Raw genomic sequence first — 20500 nt, forward strand, 5'->3', positions numbered from 1 at the left:
TGGCCATTGTGGTAGCTATATTAAACATCTGATCAGCAGCATACTCATTTATAACTGATTAAAAGTCTTATGGTGAAAATCCCATTAGGATATGACTTTCCTTTCAGGAAGAGTACCAGTGACAACATTTCAAGATGGCTGTCATGGTGGCATACTGAATGTCACTTTGTCACCTTATTTATTTAGGACCAACTAGACATCATAAGAAATCTTTTAGTAAAATGCAATGCTGATATGTCCATCCATTTTGGAGGAGTACTGATAAGATTCTCAAGATGGCTGCTGTGGTGGCCCTGCCAGACATCAGATCAGCACCACTTCTATTTACGAAGAACTAGACACAAGAAAAACCCTTCTGGTGAAAATCCCATGTCAAGATGGCTTTCTGTTCAGACAAACTGAAATGGTGATTACTCTCAGTCTACATCAGGTCTAAAAAAACATGTTTAAAGAGACCAGATCAAGGTATAGTGCATTGCAACAACTCCTGATACTTTCATGTATACAGCTAGTGGCCACAGGATAATGAAATGATGATATATATTGGCGTATCGGAAGCTAACCATTATCTGGGGGAAAGGGGGGAGTACCAAAGCCAGACCATATTCCTTATGTAAAGCACAAAAAGATTCCCTGCAAACTTTATCTAAACTGATAAGAAACAGATCTATAAAAAACAAATAATAAGCATCGAAAATAAGAACACTAATTAATGAAGGACAACTTGTTATTAAAACATTAAAAGTTTCTTGACCAGTCAGGTAAAATTAACAACTTGCCCTAAAAAGTTAACCTTAGACAAAGTACTAGAATAAGACAATTAAAGATTAATCTGAAACTAAGACCAAAAAAAAGACCTTAAAACCTAAATTAAAAGTAACAAATGTAATCCATCCACTGGAATTGAAATACCAATAATAATTAATATTCTCTGTAAAAAGCAGCCAACGTAAAAAAAATACATAAAACAACAACTTGCTTCAAAAGTTTAACGAAGATCAGATGCAAATGCTGCCTCCAATGCCTCACACAAACTCTGAAGCTAAAAAGGTACTCTACCAGGTTGCAAAGGAAAACACCACTGACAGAGGAGTCATCCCAAATGCAATTCTTGTACAGCATGAAAGTTTCATCAAAACTGACAGAGTCATTCTAGAGAGGCAGTCAAAATATTGCTTCACCACCTGCTAGCAATGGAATTAAGCAATATCGTTCCTAAAAAAGCCACCTCAGAACTCTCCTACTAAGTTTGTATAAAACTGACTCAACCATTCTTGAGAAGAAGCTGGATATAGCTTTCCGTATGGTTGCTACACAAACCACACCATTGATAGGGGAGTATACCAACTGGTTGAGCATTCTGACCAAGTTTATTTCAACTGGGCCCAGTGGTTTCAAATACGGGTAGCACATGTTCATGGATGATGTACAACATGCTGCCTGCAGAGTGATAACTTTGTGCATTAAAATACATTTGAAATATTGTCTACATGGTATGTCTGCCATTGCTAGTATGACAAAAAGGAAGGTCAATGTTTAAAGTCATACAGGGGCAGTAACTCTGCAATAACCACAAGTAAAACCTCATACCAACTTTTTTGTTCAATCCATTACATCATTCAAACGTTAAACATATTGAATTTAAATGAAATTCATAATGGATGGAAGAGGCCATGATGGGATAATGTGATATTATGTGACATTCAGGGTAATAAATACATGGATAATGCAGGGTACAGAAATAATTTGTATATATACCTTGGCACTTGTAAATTAAATAAAATAAGTTCTTACCATGCTAAGTAAGCAAATGAAAATGAAAGTAATATAGTGAGCCCCTTTTTCTTGCTTGGGTACTGGTGGTAAACTAGATATTTCTCTAGCAACAATATGGGTAACACAGTTGTGTGCTGAAAAATAAAATCAAACATGGTCCAAAAATACAAGTAGTGTAATAAACATCATTAACTTCGGAAGCAGCCAGCTCAGAATTAAAAGTTAAAAGCCAAGTCAATGCAACAATGTAATAAGAAATGTTACACTGTTATAAAAGTTGACAGTTACAATGTTACAATTTGTAAAAAGAATATACAGCAGATAAATAAAAAGTTGATTAATTATGAAATTCAAATAATATTTTGATACAACTCATCACATTTCAAACATGATCTGAGCAGAGAAAGACACAAAAAGGACAATCACTGCGAATATTCTGTAGTATTCTCACCCATCCCATTTCTTTGTACCCGAACCTTTGACTTATTTTAGAAACAGGAAGCATCAAGAATATAAAAGATGCATACAACTTCCTCAATTCATTCAATGATTTAAAACTTCTAACCTGGCCATCGTCAAGGGATCACAAACAATGTCAAGTTGTTGTCATTTCAAATCAAAAAATAGTTTCTTTAGCAACATGGTTGCCGTATTTGTTAAGGCCAGTCTTTGTTTCCAAGCAACAGATGTGATGTAGTTCACCTTCTTTGAAAATCTCATATCAGATGCAGACAAAACAGTTTTTACTGAAATAGACTATTCTAGAAACAAGAAATGGACTGTGAGCAGTCTGTTTGCTTGTTTACATCGGTAGCTTCCATGCATTGAAACGTCAATAATTTGACAGTGTTGACGACAATCAAGTTAGAAACTGTAAATCAATAAATTAAATGACTAAGTTTTGTGCTATGTTTATATCCTTGATGCTTTTCGTTTTTTAAATCGGCAAGAGGGGGCAGCATTTACAAACAAATTGAAGGGTTTATGAACTCTATAGAGAGACTAATTAATAGATACAGCTGATCCTGTTCCTAATTTTGGATAAAGGATTAAATCACAAAATTTTCATAAATGTAAAAACTGCACATTTAGCAAGAAAACAATATTAGTGAAAATTCATTCAGATTAAAGTCAATGAACTTAGATCTATAAAATATGCAAATTTCATTAATTATCAATATACTCAGATTAATGAACTTACAAAGGTTGGTGACAATAAAACATAATAATATAAGGTGACAGATCTAAAATATAGTAAACTCACAGAATATTTTTAGAGAGGTATGTTTTAAATATTTGGTTTTTTTTATTCATAAACAGAATATAAACTACATGTACATGTACTAATGTAAACAAAACAAAAATATTAAAAAGTCTCTTAAGCACACTGAGTAAGAAATGACTCACCATCACATGGTTCAACCAGGATGGGATGATAGCATCTAGACGCTTGGGAAATACAAGCTCCCTGTCGACCATATAAATACTCCAGAAGGTAATAACCACAAACTGTAAGCAAATACATACAAAAATAAAATATGTCCTCCATGGGGACGGCACTCTGCAGACCAACAAAAATATTTCCAAATAACCAAGATATGTCTATTGCTTCAGTCTTTTTTTATATATAAAAAATGCTGAAATCAGTTTTGAAACATCTCTGATTCCTGGGTTTTTCCACCACCAGTTATAATGGCCACCATGTATAGACTATCTTGCACTAAGAAATGGCATAAACCCCTATACAACAAAAATAGTATCCCAGTACATACTGCTCTCATGTGACACTGATGGATCTTGATATACATGAATTCAAGCTGAGGAAAGAAAAAAAATCTCTTCAATAAATGTATTATAGATTTTGCTGCTGTTCTTTTCTTTAGTATTATTATGCATATGTTTGACATTAGTTATCAGACTGGTCCCCATTATCATTAAGAGAAATTAGTTATCAGACTGGTCCCCATTATCATTAAGAGAAATTAGTTATCAGACTGGTCCCCATTATCATCAAGAAAGATTATTTATCAGAATGGTCTCTATTATCAGCAGAAGTTAATTATCAAAATGGTCTCCATTATCATCAAGAAAGATTAGTTATCAGACTGGACCCATTATCATCAAGAGAAATTAGTTATCAGACTACAAGCAGTCTCAGTGACAATGCCATTCTTAGTTGGACATGGATCTATAAAATTATAAATGAATCCCATATTGAACATATCAGGCAAGATAGATAATTCATAGATGTAATATCAAAACAAAAAACTAACTTTCAATACTTTTCTCACACCAAAATGGGGGACAAAATCTGAAATATAAACCGTTTATTTCTGTTGTTCAAAACAAGTTTCTGCTAACAAGAAAACTATATGATGAGACTAGTAACATTGTGACACGCTTGCAATGCCTACACAGTTACACATTACATGTAAAGACAAACTGACCAGTCTGTACCATGATAGATACAGTATTGTCACAAATTGTCAAGTCTGTACCATGACATGTATAATATCATAAACTTACAAGTCTGTACCATGACATGTATAATATCATAAACTTACAAGTCTGTACCATGACATGTATAATATCATAAACTTACAAGTCTGTACCATGACATGTATAATATCATAAACTTACAAGTCTGTACCATGATACATATAGTATCATCACAAACTGACAGGTCTGTACCATGACATGTATAATATCATAAACTTACAAGTCTGTACCATGATACATATAGTATCATCACAAACTGACAGGTCTGTACCATGACATGTATAATATCATAAACTTACAAGTCTGTACCATGACATGTATAATATCATAAACTTACAAGTCTGTACCATGATACATATAGTATCATCACAAACTGACAGGTCTGTACCATGACATGTATAATATCATAAACTTACAAGTCTGTACCATGATACATATAGTATCATCACAAACTGACAGGTCTGTACCATGACATGTGGGGGCCCCTAGTGGCCAAGTGGCCTAAAGCGCTCACCATTATGGATCACTGTCATCTCACCTCTGTCTGTGTGGGTTCGAGTCTCGGGTTCAACCAATGTCGGCATGTGAGAAAGCTTGCCAGTAGCTTCTCATGGGTCGGTGGTTCTTTCTGGGGTTTTCCCAGGTTCTTCCTCCACCATATATACTGGCTGCCATGTATAGCCTATCTTGTGCTGAAAAATGGCATCAAACCCTAAAACAATGACATGTATAGTATCATCACAAACTGACAGGTCTGTACCATGACATGCATAGTATCACAAACTGACAGGTCTGTACCAAGCCATATATAGTATCATCACAAACGGACAGGTCTGTACCATGATATTTATAGCATAATCACAAACTAAAAGGTCTATACCATGACATGCATAGTATCACAAACTGACAGGTCTGTACCAAGCCATGTATAGTTTCATCACAAACGGACAGGTCTGTATCATGACATGTATATATAGCTGCCAACCCCCAAGTACAAAAATACGGACTGCTTATAACAAAAATACTGATTTTCAGGAACAAATACTGATTTTTAAAATTTTAATGCATATGTAACTATTTACAACAAATACAACCATCAGTAAAGTAGGACAGTGCTTTAAATAATTATTTAATGTCAAAGATTCATGTGTTGCACACTTGTACCTTCTGGACAGGCACCATGTTCCATAGGGTGCCCATTCAGAAGATGCAAGAGTGCAACACACTCAGACACAGGTTGTTTATAGAAGCATTTTCTACACTGTTGTTTTTCTTCTTCAGTCATTATCGATTATGATGTACCAACTTTCATTGATGATCTCAATTCTATGTGATTTTCTTACTGAACTGTTTTTGTTCTAGCATATGAGTAATCCTTTGCAATTTTACTGTCTGGAAAATGTGTGCGAAATAAATCGCCAGCAAAACTTATAACTGAAAGAGGAAGGTTCATTTCTAAAAGAAATTTAATAAACAGAACTTCAATTGAATTACATCAAGGTTTTCTCTGGTATTAATATATGCCGTTAGTTCAGGCTGAGTTGTGTATGATGAAGCAGCAAGCTGATGTTCATTAGCTTTTTTGTGCTCTTGTATTTCATGGGCGCCTCAATGCCCAATGGCAAAATCACATTACACAATCTGCAAAACATGAAGTTTTCTCCTATACTAGATGGTTTCATAAATCTAAACATGACGGCACAATTGTCCTTCCAGTTCTGTTTTCTTGTCTTTCCTTGAGAAAATTCTGAATACTCTGCTTTCCTATTCAATATGATTAAAAGTTGAGTATTACGAAGATGAGATACAGTGACAGTGGTAACTGTTTGCAAAATCAAATATGGTCTATAAAGACAGGCACATTGTGACATGCTTTCAGTGCCAACACAGTGACATGTTAAATGTAAAGACAAACTGAAAAGTCTGTACCATGACAGGTATAATATCATCACAAACTGACAGGTCTGTACCATGTATAGTATCGTCACAAACTGACAAGTCTGTACCATGTATAGTATCATCACAAACTGACAAGTCTGTACCATGTATAGTATCATCACAAACTGACAGGTCTGTACTTTGTATACTATCATCACAAACTGACAAGTCTGTACCATGTAGAGCATCATCACAAACTGACAGGTCTGTACCATGTATAATCACAAACTGACAGGTTTGTACCATGTATCATCACAAACTGACAGGTTTGTACCATGTATCAACACAAACTGACAGGTCTGTACCATATATAGTATCATCAAAAACTGACAGGTCTGTACCATGTAAAGTATCATCACAAACAGACAGGTCTGCACCATGTATAGTATCATCACAAACTGACAGGTCCATACCATGTATAGCATCATCACAAACTGACAGGTGTGTACCATGTATAGTATCATCACAAACTGACAGGTCTGTACCATGTATAGTATCATCACAAACTGACAGGTTACTACCATGTATAGTATCATCACAAACTGACAGGTCTGTACCATGTATCATCACAAACTGACAGGTCTGTACTATGTATAGTATAATCGCAAATGTACAGGTCTGTACCATGTATAGTATCATCACAAACTGACAGGTCTGTACTTTGTATAGTATCATCACAAACTGACAGGTCTGTACCATGTATAGTATCATCACAAACTGACAGGTCTGTACCATGTATAGTATCATCACAAACTGACAGGTCTGTACCATGTATCATCACAAACTGACAGGTCTGTACTATGTATAGTCGCAAATTTACAGGTTTGTATCATGTATAGTATCATCACAAAATGACAGGTCTGTACCATGTATAGTATCATCACAAAATGACAGGTCTGTACCATGTATAGTATCATCACAAACTGACAGGTCTGTACTATGTATCATCACAAACTGACAGGTCTGTACCATGTATCATCACAAAATGACAGGTCTGTACTATGTATAGTATAATCGCAAATTTACTGGTCTGTGCCATGTATAGTATCATCACAAAATGACAGGTCTGTACCATGTATAGTATCATCACAAAATGATAGGTCTGTACCATGTATAGTATCATCACAAAATGACAGGTCTGTACCATGTATAGTATCATCACAAAATGACAGGTCTGTACCATGTATAGTATCATCACAAAATGACAGGTCTGTACCATGTATTGTATCATCACAAACTGAAAGGTATGTACTATGTATAGTATAATTGCAAATTTACAGGTCTGTACCATGTATAGTATCATCACAAACTGACAGGTCTGTACAATGTATAGTATCATCACAAACTGACAGGTCTGAACTTTGTATAGTATCATCACAAACTGACAGGTCTGTATCATGTATAGTATCATCATAAACTGACAGGTCTGTACCATGCATAGTATCATCACAAACAGACAGGTCTGTACCATGTATAGTATCATCACAAACTGACAGGTGTGTACCATGTATAGTATCATCAAAAACTGACAGGTCTGTACCATGCATAGTATCATCACAAAATGACAGGTCCGTACCATGTATAGTATCATCACAAACTGACAGGTCTGTACCATGCATAGTATCATCACAAACAGACAGGTCTGTACCCTGTATAGTATCATCACAAACTGACAGGTCTGTACCATGTATAGTATAATCACAAACTGACAGGTCTGTACCATGTATCATCACAAACTGACAGGTCTGTACCATGTATCATCACAAACTGACAGGTCTGTACCATGTATAGTATAATCACAAACTGACAGGTCTGTACCATGTATCATCACAAACTGACAGGTCTGTACCATGTATAGTATCATCACAAACTGACAGGTCTGCACCATGCATAGTATCATTACAAACTGACAGGTCTGTACCATGTATAGTATAATCACAAACTGACAGGTCTGTACCATGTATCATCACAAACTGACAGGTCTGTACCATGTATAGTATCATCACAAACTGACAGGTCTGTACCATGTATAGTATAATCACAAACTGACAGGTCTGTACCATGTATCATCACAAACTGACAGGTCTGTACCATGTATAGTATCATCACAAACTGACAGGTCTGTACCATGCATAGTATCATCACAAACAGACAGGTCTGTACCATGTATAGTATCATCACAAACTGACAGGTCTGTACCATGTATAGTATAATCACAAACTGACAGGTCTGTACCATGTATCATCACAAACTGACAGGTCTGTACCATGTATCATCACAAACTGACAGGTCTGTACCATGTATAGTATAATCACAAACTGACAGGTCTGTACCATGTATCATCACAAACTGACAGGTCTGTACCATGTATCATCACAAACTGACAGGTCTGTACCATGTATAGTATCATCACAAACTGACAGGTCTGTATCATGTATAGTATCATCACAAACTGACAGGTCTGTACTATTAATAGTATCATCACAAACTGACAGGTCTGTACCATGCATCATCACAAACAGACAGGTCTGTACCATGTATAGTATCATCACAAAATGACAGGTCCGTACCATGTATAGTATTATCGCAAACTGACAGGTCTGTACTTTGTATAATATCATCACAAACTGACAGGTCTGTACCATGTATCATCACAAAATGACAGGTCTGTACTATGTATAGTATCATCACAAAATGACAGGTCCGTACCATGTATATTATCATCACAAACTGACAGGTCTGTACCATGTATAGTATCATCACAAACTGACAGGTCTGTACTTTGTATAATATCATCATTCCTGTATTACAAGATGTATTCCCAGCTCATTGTCATACCTTCTGTATTCCCAGACATAGGGGGTTTTGAGGTCACAAGGGGGCACAGTGTTAGTGTACGAAACCCAAAAAATATTTTATCATTGAGAATAAGTAATCTTTTCATATAAGCCAATAGAAAAATATTCAAATCTATAAAATAAAAAATAACTTGTCTGTTTTCTTAAAGGCATTTCATAAACTTACAAATAATTAAAAAAAACTGTAGGTAGACAGCATTGTCAGATATCACCTTATACATATGTGCCATCACAACCATACTGACATTAAATAAATATATACACCAAATTTCTGTCTTTCAAATCAATGGGATGACTAATGTAGGCTTAATTACATGCAGTCTTTGTGGCTCTGAATAGATCAGTAGGCAATCGGAATATAATGAAGGGGTCATTAGTGTTCATATTTGTACTCATTAAAGACTGGGTGGTACTGTTGTACAAACTTCCATGCTGGATTTTCTACATGAATCAAAACTGAATCGTTCATATTGTATGTGATGCAGTTTGTCTCTTTAGAATGATGAATATACATCCCATATGGGACTGACCGAAATGGTCAAACTATTTCCAAGTTTAATGGGGACTTTACAGGTAATGTATCATTACTAAAGACTTTGTCCAGTAAGGGTGTTAAAGTTTTATCAACACAAATCAACTGTTTAAACACAAGCATGTGTTTGTTATTGTCCTTCAATCTATTTCATGGCCAAAAGCATGGGTCAATTAATAGCATTTTTACAAGATTAAAATACTGGAGAATAATAAAGAGAATTAATCTGAATTTTAAATTCAGTGTATTGAATATGTTCTAGTTTGTCAATGTTACATACATACAGGTAGTGTTACTATTTTGATTGACATCACCCTGAATGACTTGTGTTGATATTTTGTTTGCAGTATGTCAAAGAATTAAATACTACCCCTTGCTGTTGTGCTTTAAAAGTCAAACTCTGTCAGCCATGAGTTCTGAAATTTAGTTTTGCAGGGTTTTGCTAGATTTGCTGATAGCTTATTGCTTCCTGAATCACAGGAAATGAATCACACTCAAAATGCACAAACATGACCTATGAGTTGGTCGGTGTAAGGATCATATCCGAAAATGGACAGTAAATCACCAGATAGAAAAGCACTTACATGGCAGAGTGAACACACACACACACATACATATATTCACTCACTTCCCACATCATGGAATTCATATAAGTACTAATGCAAGCATATATACACTGGCTGATTGCAGTATCACTGTCCTATATCTCTGTGCTGGGCTACTTTTACTGGTCTTCAAGATACAGTAGCTGATAAGGTGCATTCTGGTAACCCATGGGATTGGGGAACAAGACAAACAATCTTACCATTCCAATTGGATATGCCAGGGCAGCAAAAACATTGTCTCTTAGTGTCTGTAGACTTGATCTCAGCTTTCCTTTGGTCCCATTAGAAGGACGGCAGTTAGTGCCCCATACATCATTGACAACGCATATGCCAAAGTATACAGTTTGAAGAATCTGAAGAAAGACACATTAAATTTTGTCAATTCTTTAAAACAAGCAAAAGGAAAATATGGTGATTGATTTTGACTTGGCATATAAGCATAATGTAGGTTATCATAAACATAAACAGTTGATACAAGTGCAGAATGTATATATATATATATATATATATATATATATATATATATATATATATATAACCACTTCCCTGTATTTTCATATTTCTATGTATTTGTCCACATTATATCTAACCTAACAGATCTCAGTCTTACAGAGTTCAAGTAGATAGTATGATTGACAAGCAATCTCCAGTCAGCCTTAATCTTTGATCTCGGCCACCAAATGCTGCTAACTACATTCAAATTACATGTATGGAAGCTTTAATCTAGTACTACTTCTTTTAATATCTTAAAAACAGAATTGTCATAGATGGATGTATTTTGTGATATATTGTGTTTGTATTTAGGTTCTATTATAATTTTTTGTCTAAAATTAAATATGTTTATGGTAAATAAAACTCGAAGCAAAAATACAAGATACAGAAAACTTTATTAATGATACTCTGGCCAACAAACATACCAGCTCTTACTGACACAACCAAAAACAATTAAGACATAATGAAACAGATATGCACATAAATATTATAAGTAACAAGACACATCACATGTTTTACAAACACAACATAAAACATCTGTGGCATCAGGGTTCATTTCATGTCCTTGGTTCTCTCCATGATGTCCACTGGGTGCTTAAAAAGCCCCAGGAAAGAATGGATAGAAGATGGTTGTAGTTGAATTGACTTCAAACTGTGTATCTAAAGGAAAAGAATGACAAAGAGCCTAAGATGATCAGTTTCACTGGTTGACAGAAAGATCTTAGTGATTTTGATCAGCTTGGGCACCAATCAAGGGTAAATTATCTACTATTTTTTATGCAATCTTTAGGGGTGAAATGACACATGTGGCATGTATCAATGATTCACGATACAAAGGCTAGAATTCATTATTGATACACATTTATAAACTATCTGACCGTCTCATGTTTCGAATGTACGGGTGATGTCATTTTTTATGTGCTGACATTTTGGTTGTATTTCCAGTACAAGGATTACAGACAGATACAGACTTATCGGTTCGTATGTTATTATCATCCTTGACAAGATTTTATAGAACTACAAAGAGAATACCTTTTAGTTGCCAGTGATTTTAATTCAGCAATTTAGACCATTTCAGGTTAGTACGTCATTTAATCAGATGCAGGACTCATCTTGGTCACTGCACTGCTTGAATTCTTTAAAACACCTCATCTTGGTCACTGCACTGCTTGAATTCTTTAAAACACCTCATCTTGGTCACTGCATTGCTTGAATTCTTTAAAACACCTCATCTTGGTCACTGCATTGCTTGAATTCTTTAAAACACCTCATTTCATGTCCTCACTTGTTTTTGGAAGGCATAATCATGTTCTCTTCAGAACACAAGAAATAGCATAGTTTCCTCATACAAGTTAAATCTTACGTAGAATGAGTCCACGTGTGGGAGCAGAGATGACTGCCAACCAAATTCATCACAATGTACTTATTGCAGATGCAGAACAACTGCCACAGCCACAGGCACCTGTTTTTGTCAGTCAGAATGGAAATTATTGACAGTACCAACTCCCCACACAACAACAGAAGGTGACTAGAACTAATGATGTTTGCTAACTTGCTATTTCTGTGCTAATTTGCTATTTCTGTGCTAACTTGCTATTTCTGTGCTAACTTGCTATTTCTGTGCTAACTTGCTATTTTTTCCTTGTTGGCACATTCAGTTGCTGATTACATACATCAGCTTTTTACTTGAACAAACAATAACCATCAAACAGAACTGAATGTAACATATTTAATTGTATGACACGACGGAATTGTAGCCTTTAAAAGTAATCCAAAAACGATCAGTACAATACATAAATCACATAGGAGCAACAAGTCTGGAATGTCTTCTTTCATTGATATATGTGATCAGTGAAGGTGCATGCTAACGGGATATAATTACTAGCACAAAACTGACTTTGGGAACAGATTTCCATAGAAGGAAACATTTTTTTGTTTTTAAATATGACAGAAGGTAGTTCATATATCTCTGATAGCTGTCTCAGATGAATGCCCACCTTTATAGATAAAAATGGCAATGATTATTTATCACTGCTGAAAGAAACTTGCACAGTGTAAGTATCATTTTGTATTCTTCATTTCTTGTATTAGTATCAAAGAATTATTGATGCACTGATATAGATTGATTGTTTCACATGTGAAATCCTGTGTGTTGTTGCACACATGAAAACCTTCTGTGAAAACAATGCTGCACTTATTTTCAAACTAGTGTACAGGGGGAAAAGGATGCAGGCTTAATTTCAAAAGTCTTTACAGAATGGAATGGTTCGTTGGGAATCATATCCCAGCATGGAAGGTTTGTGACTCCATATGCTGATAATGATCACAGATACTTGGGTCATGAATTTATTCGTGTTTGGAATAAATATTCACATTCCAGCATTGTATATTCTGAATTAGACACTGCTGAGTCCAACTAAAGCACAGTTTGCTACCATTTCCTTTTCACCTTAAATAAGCATGATCTGAACAGTGGACATGGTTATTTCAGCAGACAAGGAAATTGCAGACCAACAAGAAGTTACCTGCCTTTTTTTCCTGACATTATTGGTGAAGGAGAAGAATGGTTCCTTGTGCCATTTGTGCTGGAACTTCAGAAATTTAAACTGCTGGCAAATGCATGGAAAGCAGCATTACCCCAGGGCAAGAATAAGGTGTGTAAACTGTGTAGACAGTGAGGGCTATAACCCAAGGAACTAACTAATGCTTGGGGCAGAGCTAATGTTACTCTTACCTTGGGGTGATACTGCCTTCCATGCATGTATCAGTAACTTGGTCAATAACTTGTGCTCTGTTCTGACTGGGAATAATACTTAAAAAGTGAGTGTTCTGAGGATTTAAAGACATGGATCGAAATAAGAGGGATTCTCAATGTATCCCCAAGGGCTGTAAGACTATGAGTCAAAAACCTCCTTGGGTGTCAAAACTGGGGATCAGACTGAGTAAAACCCAAACTTTGGTATCAAAACTTGAAGTCAAATTAAAAATTTGGGGGGTCTCTGAAGTGAAAATGAGGGTAAAGGGAAACACTGATTTTACTTACCATCTACATACATGTGTCAGTCAAAATAAATGTATTAATTTAATTAATGGCAAGATGCCCAATACTTCACCAGCGCAAAATGCTGAAATCTCCAGCACAAATGGTGTCATGCATAGTTGGTTTCAGTAACATCAGGTAAAGAAAATAAAAGGTGGTTAACTACTAGTCCTACATGTAAGACCTGATGCTGATATTTATGTTGTGGGTGTCAAGGTCTTACAACCTAACAAACAGCACTGTGTAGTGTTTTGATGTTGACTAACATCGTCACAAAAGTCAAATTTTCAGGAATATTTCAAACAACTGACAACTAAAATAACAATGCTTTTCTAAAAGTAAATTCATAATGTTTTAGTCAGACTTTACTTACTCTGATGTCTTTTCTCTAATAAATTCAAATTCTCACAAAAGAAATGGACCTATTTTCAAGATTCATTGGCCTACATTTCAGCTGGCTGGAAAGCGATGAAAGCCAAAATCAGGTTAAGTTGAAATATTATTTTTTAACGAAATGAATAAAAATATATTATCCCTATTGGAATTGTAAGCAATGGTTCATTTCGTTCAAGAAATGTATCCCCAACATGTACCTACTTGAACTTACTTCGGCACACCTTGACTACTGTTGCATTGCAACAAATTCAAATGTATGTCAACGGAACGTGAAAATGCGTCCATTTGCTAGTATCATATTTTCATTCCACCAGGATAAAGACAGCACAGTAAGTATATTAATTACACATAAATTAGTGGAAAAGTGTCGACATAGGCTGCCTAGTGTGAGATGTTCCTGAAACTTTGATTACTCATTCTGATGTCATTGACATCGGAACATGCTATACAAGGCCGTTATTTGAATAGTAAGACATAGCATCTAAACAAAATCATCATGTGCTATGTCTTACATGTAGGACTAGTTAACTACTTGTGATCTACAAACAACCATGCTGTAATCAGACTCTGCAGTGACTGATATTGCAGGATGAGTGAATAATTGTAGAAAAATGTTAATACATTCATGACACAAGTGACTGTGATAATGATATTATGATTTTCTTAAATAAAAAAAGAGGTAAGGGTATTTGCAACCTTTTTGTTTGTTAAAAAAAATCCCCGTTTTTGATAGCATACTAAAATACCAATAGAAACACAAAAGGCAAAAGACAAACAATATATGTATATATAGAATATCGACAAATGCTATTAAAATATATGGACATAATAATTATCTTACATATTTAAAAATATTTTCATGTTTAATTTGATGAACCATGCAGTATGTGATAACGAATTATGCAATACAAAATACGTCCAAAATCACAACTTTTAAAAGTGAAAGACTTTTAATATTAGAAACTGATTTAGTCTAAGCATTACAAGTATATTGTTAACATTATGTTACTTCAAGTAATGCAATAATATCAACGACAATAATCATCATGATGATGAAACGGGTACTTGCGAAGGCGAGTCTCATGCCCAAGGAAAGAAAATAAATAATTTAACGTACAAAGTTCCAGAATGTTAAGTATTTGAATTTGCCACCGTATCCTTCATATTGGAACAGGGATAACCTTTGACCCAAGCCGACGAAAGCAATGTTATACGAAAGAGAGCAAGCATACATGACGAAAACGAACACATGTAACCGTTCCGCCATAATGAAAAGTACAGCGTCATGCGGAAATCCTCGGTACTTCATGTCAGTAATTATAACGCTCTTAAACGAGCGACTACACGCCTACTAATTTAAGATAGGACACCGCCAGTAAAATAGAGGAAGATACCATAGCCGTACGACAGATTTGCAATGCAATGTAACTAAAAAATTTACTTGTATGATAATTATTGTATGCACTTTTTCTAAAATGTGTCTGTGGCGGTCTACAACTATAATAAAGTAACAAATGTGTGCATGTTCTGAGAACAGATTTTAGCAAAACACATTTTACAACGTACACATTTGCGCAAAGCACATTTTATAATATACATCTTTTAACAAAATGTGTACCACCATGTCGGCCAATTCTGCGCGTCGAGTGATTCTGTGCAACGATACGACATTTCTGTAATCATGGATCATGTATTGGTTATGTTCGAAATCCAATTTGTATCAAGAAAGAACAATCGTTCTTTAATTATGGAATGTGTTTTTCATAAAGTGTACAAAAATATCCCACATGTCTACCCTAAACGCATACGAAAATGTGATTTCTAAATGTCAACATGAAAACCCACTCCATTACCTTTTTGAACCTTTAACCCAGAAAATCCTATTTACTATATATCTTTTAGAATCATACAAATAAATACATTATATAAAAGATGGAAATATATACCTTAAAACGAAACTACTTTAATCCAAGTTTCAAAATTTGCAAGCAGTTGTCCCACACATAGAAAATCGTCTGCTATTCAAAATGTAAACTTGCCGTTAGAACGGGATTCTCATTAAGTTCCAAGTGGTAGCCACAACTTAAACTATGACCATTCCTTTCAGAAAATCAGAAAGAACAGTTGTGTTCTCAGATAAGGAACTGACCTCTCGTTTAATTTATTTGAAGAAAAAAAAAGCGCCTTTATTCATTCCAGTAGCCCAAACAGACTGTGCGGTTACATTTTTTCCTCAATTAATTGAACTAAGTGGCAGATAGTGCAATAAACAGCAAGGTATCTTTATCTACAGCATACAGTATACCAAATTAAACACAGTAAGTAAAGAAATTACATATTCGTACAGACCAATACCAATGAAATACGTAAGTTAATTCAAAAACATTTCCCCACAGGGAGAAAGAGATATCTACATATTTAAGGGTAACAATATATTAAATATAAAGTCATTAAACAAATGAACTGAGTAATTGTGTTCGTCCATGCAAGATGTACGCATGCTTTGGTGCAACGGTATCGTTGGCATCTTTTCGTGCAATATATGATGACGATTTTAACAGAGAGAGGTCATTGAAGGAGAACAAGACACGTTTACACAGAACAGGAATACCCCTCCTTACAGACCTAAACGCAGAACTTACCAGCAGGGAAACACAAATGGACGAACGAGGGTACAACTATAAAGATTTCTTCAAAAATTCGTAATTTCTGTTTATCTTTCTTTTGATTAGCAGCATTCAGAGACATTCGCTGCTTTTTATTTTGCAGTACCAATTATATATCTGCCTTACACACATGCCCACCATTCATTAAATATTGTATCAGCGCGCTGTGTCTCTTTGTGTCTAAAATGGGACATGTTGAAAGCTTCCGTTTTATTGTAAGCCCAGTCGTATTAAGTAGTCAACTTGTAAAATACGTTGTAAGATGGTGTGTATCAATATAATTAATCTACACGCAATGCAGTGTGGTTACCAAACGAGTTAAACTACACGCTATATGATATGGTTACCAAAAGAGTCAAACTACACGCTATATGATGTGGTGTACCGAACGAATTAAATTACACGCTATACGATTTGGTGTACCAAACGAGTTAAACTACCTGCTGTATGATGTGATGTACCAAACGAGTGAAACTACAGGCTATAGTAATGTGGTGTACCAAAAGGGTTCAAGTACACACTATATGATGTGGTTACCATTCGAATTAAACAACACGCTATATAATGTGGTTACCGAACGAGTTATACTACACGCTATATGATGTAGTTACCAAAAGGGCTAAACTACACGCTATATGATGTGGTTAAAACCTTCACGTTTATATGATGTGGTGTGCCAAACGAGTTAAGCTACACGCTATATGACGTGGTTACCAAACGAGTTAAACAACACGCTATATGGTGTGGTTACTAAAAGGGTTAAACTACACACTATATGATGTGATGTACCAAAAGGGTTAAAGTACACGCTATATGATGTGGTTACCAAAAGGGTTAAACTTCACGCTATATGATGTGGTGTACCAAACGAGTTAAACTACACGCTATATGATGTGGTTACCAAAGGGTTAAACTAAACGCTATATGATGTGGTTACCAAAAGGGTTAAACTACACGCTATATGATGTGGTTACCAAAAGGGTTAAACTACACGCTTTATGATGTGGTTACCAAAAGGGTTTAACTACACGCTATATGATTTGGTTACGAAAAGTGTTAAACTACACGCTATATGATGTGGTTACCAAAAGGGTTAAACTACACGCTTTATGATGTGGTTACCAAAAGGGTTTAACTACACGCTATATGATTTGGTTACGAAAAGTGTTAAACTACACGCTATATGATGTGGTTACCAAAAGGGTTTACCTACACGCTATATGTTGTGGTTACCAAATGGTTAAACTAAACGTTTTCTGATGTGGTTACCAAAAGGTTTAAACTACCCGCTTTATGATGTGGTTACCAAAAGGGTTAAACTACACGCTTTATGATGTAGTTACCAAAAGGGTTAAACTACACGCTATATGATGTGATTACCAAAAGGGTTTACCTACACGCTATATGCTGTGGTTACCAAATGGTTAAACTAAACGTTATCTGATGTGGTTACCAAAAGGTTTAAACTACCCGCTTTATGATGTGGTTACCAAAAGGGTTAAATTACACGCTATATGATGTAGTTACCAAAAGGGTTTACCTACACGCTATATGCTGTGGTTACCAAATGGTTAAACTAAACGTTATCTGATGTGGTTACCAAAAGGTTTAAACTACCCGCTTTATGATGTGGTTACCAAAAGGGTTAAACTACGCTATATGATGTAGTTACCAAAAGGGTTAAACTACACGCTATATAATGTGGTTACCAAAAGGGTTTAACTACACGCTATATGATGTGGTTACCAAAGGGCTAAACTACACGCTATATGATGTGGTTACCAAAGGGCCAAACTACACGCTATACGATGTGGTTACCAAAAGGGTTTAACTACACGCTATATGATTTGCTTACCAAAAGGATTTAACTACACGCTATATGATGTGGTTACCAAAGGGTTAAACTAAACGCTATATGATGTGGTTACCAAAAGGGTTAAACTACACGCTATATGATGTGGTTACCAAAAGGGTTAAACTAAACGCTATATGATGTGGTTACCAAAAGGGTTTAACTACACGCTATATGATGTGGTTACCAAAAGGGTTTAACTATACGCTATATGATGTGGTTACCGAAAGGGTTTAACTACACGCTATATGATATGGTTACCAAAGGGTTTAACTACCCATTCCATTGCAACAGTATAAAATATCGTTGTAACAAGTTCTAAGTGTCGACGAAACGTTCTGCCTTTGAACGTAGAACATTAATCGCTGCGAAAGTAATTCATTTTAATATTGTCTTTCTAATGGTATATAAAATCGTTACACAAGTTTGCATATACCGTTACACAAGTTTGCATAAACCGTTACACAAGTTTGCATATATCCTTGCACAAGTTTGCATACAGCGTTACATAAGCTTGCATATAGCGTTACACAAGTTTGCATATAGCGTTACACAAGTTTGCATATACCGTTACACAAGTTTGTATAATACCGTTACACAAGTTTATATATAGCGTTACACAAGTTTGCATATACCGTTACACAAGTTTGCATATAGCGTTACACAAGTTTACATATATCGTTACACAAGTCTGCATATACCGTTACACAAGTTTGCATATACCGTTACGCAAGTTTGCATATATCGTTAGACAAGTTTGCAAATAGCGTTACACAAATTTGCATGTCTCGTTACACAAGTTTGCATATACCATTAAACAGGTTTGCGTATACCGTTATAAAAGTTTACATATACCGTTACAAGTGAGATGGTACTGTGTTCATGTAACCGTAAATTTATCTATGTAATAGGTAATTTTCGATCTGCAACGATAAATAATTATAATATAGTGATGCTGAAATATTAACAAACATAGTCATTACGAAAAATTAATATCCCACTAAATTATTTTTAACACTGTCGAAGACAGACATTTTCAGCAAGAGAACAACATTGCGATCTAAATTTGAAAGCAAGTAATAATTGTGTACTTGACGCTTAAAAATTTCGTTTCGGTGCCAACAGTCTTACCATAAATCACAGATGCTACTGGCCGTATCCCAAAAATGCATGAAATAAATCAGAGATGTATCTGGGTAAGACTTTGTAACAGCTGCGACATTAATCAACTTCATTACCCATGAACAGGAAGCAGCAAAAGAATGTTTGCGACTTTCATGGTGTATAGATATTGCACATTTTTATTTCATTGTGTTTTGGTACTCAAGAAAAATCTGTTTGACTTGACTGAAGAATTGAAAAAGCAGCAAGTTTAACCTTGTTGCTACCTAATTATTAAATCGTGAAACGAGCAACGAAATTTGGTGTCGAAGGGCAAATCCCAAAAATATGGTTTAGGAAGGAACGTAAAGAATCAGGTGAATGGTCTGTGGGATGGAACTTTTTATTATTGGTAGAAGAGGATTCGCCCATATTTCTTGTGATTGGGAGAGGGCAGACTCCGACTCTGAGCCTCAACCCCACTCCTAGTTCCGTCCGTAATATTCGGCGTGTCTTTTTCAAAAGAAATACTAGTGATGGCTTTGTTACATTTTATTCTTGTGGACACGTATACTTTAGAGATATACATCTGGAAGTTCACGTACGTACACTACCCCCACCTCCATATCAACCCTTTTCTTCTTTCTTTCCTGAAGTGACTAAGCAGTAAAGTGAAAATAAAATTCTGGGTCAGAATCTACGGTTTTTAAAGCGGAACTGTTATTATCGAAAGTGGTAGCAGACA

At 35.3% G+C, this 20500-nt stretch overlaps 1 protein-coding gene across 3 annotated transcripts in view; it reads right to left on the reverse strand.

Moving 5' to 3' along the window:
* Positions 1 to 20500, reverse strand: part of LOC149783361 (androgen-induced gene 1 protein-like) — a 53868-nt gene that overhangs the window by 11769 nt on the left and 21599 nt on the right. For 2 of the 3 annotated variants that reach the window (XM_089931573.1, XM_089931575.1), the window contains exons 2-4: positions 10409 to 10561; positions 3184 to 3285; positions 1795 to 1910 (exon numbers count right to left, since the gene is read on the reverse strand). In XM_089931573.1, coding sequence (XP_089787699.1) covers positions 1795 to 1910; positions 3184 to 3285; positions 10409 to 10561 — 371 coding nt within the window. Of the gene's footprint in view, positions 1 to 1794; positions 1911 to 3183; positions 3286 to 10408; positions 10562 to 15253; positions 15417 to 20500 lie in introns of those variants that run through there. The other variant, XM_089931574.1, reaches the window with a different exon arrangement.

The sequence above is a fragment of the Sinohyriopsis cumingii genome, chromosome 14 (genome assembly GCF_028554795.1).
Source record: "Sinohyriopsis cumingii isolate HCF-2022 chromosome 14, ASM2855479v2, whole genome shotgun sequence".
Lineage (NCBI taxonomy): Eukaryota > Metazoa > Mollusca > Bivalvia > Unionida > Unionidae > Sinohyriopsis > Sinohyriopsis cumingii.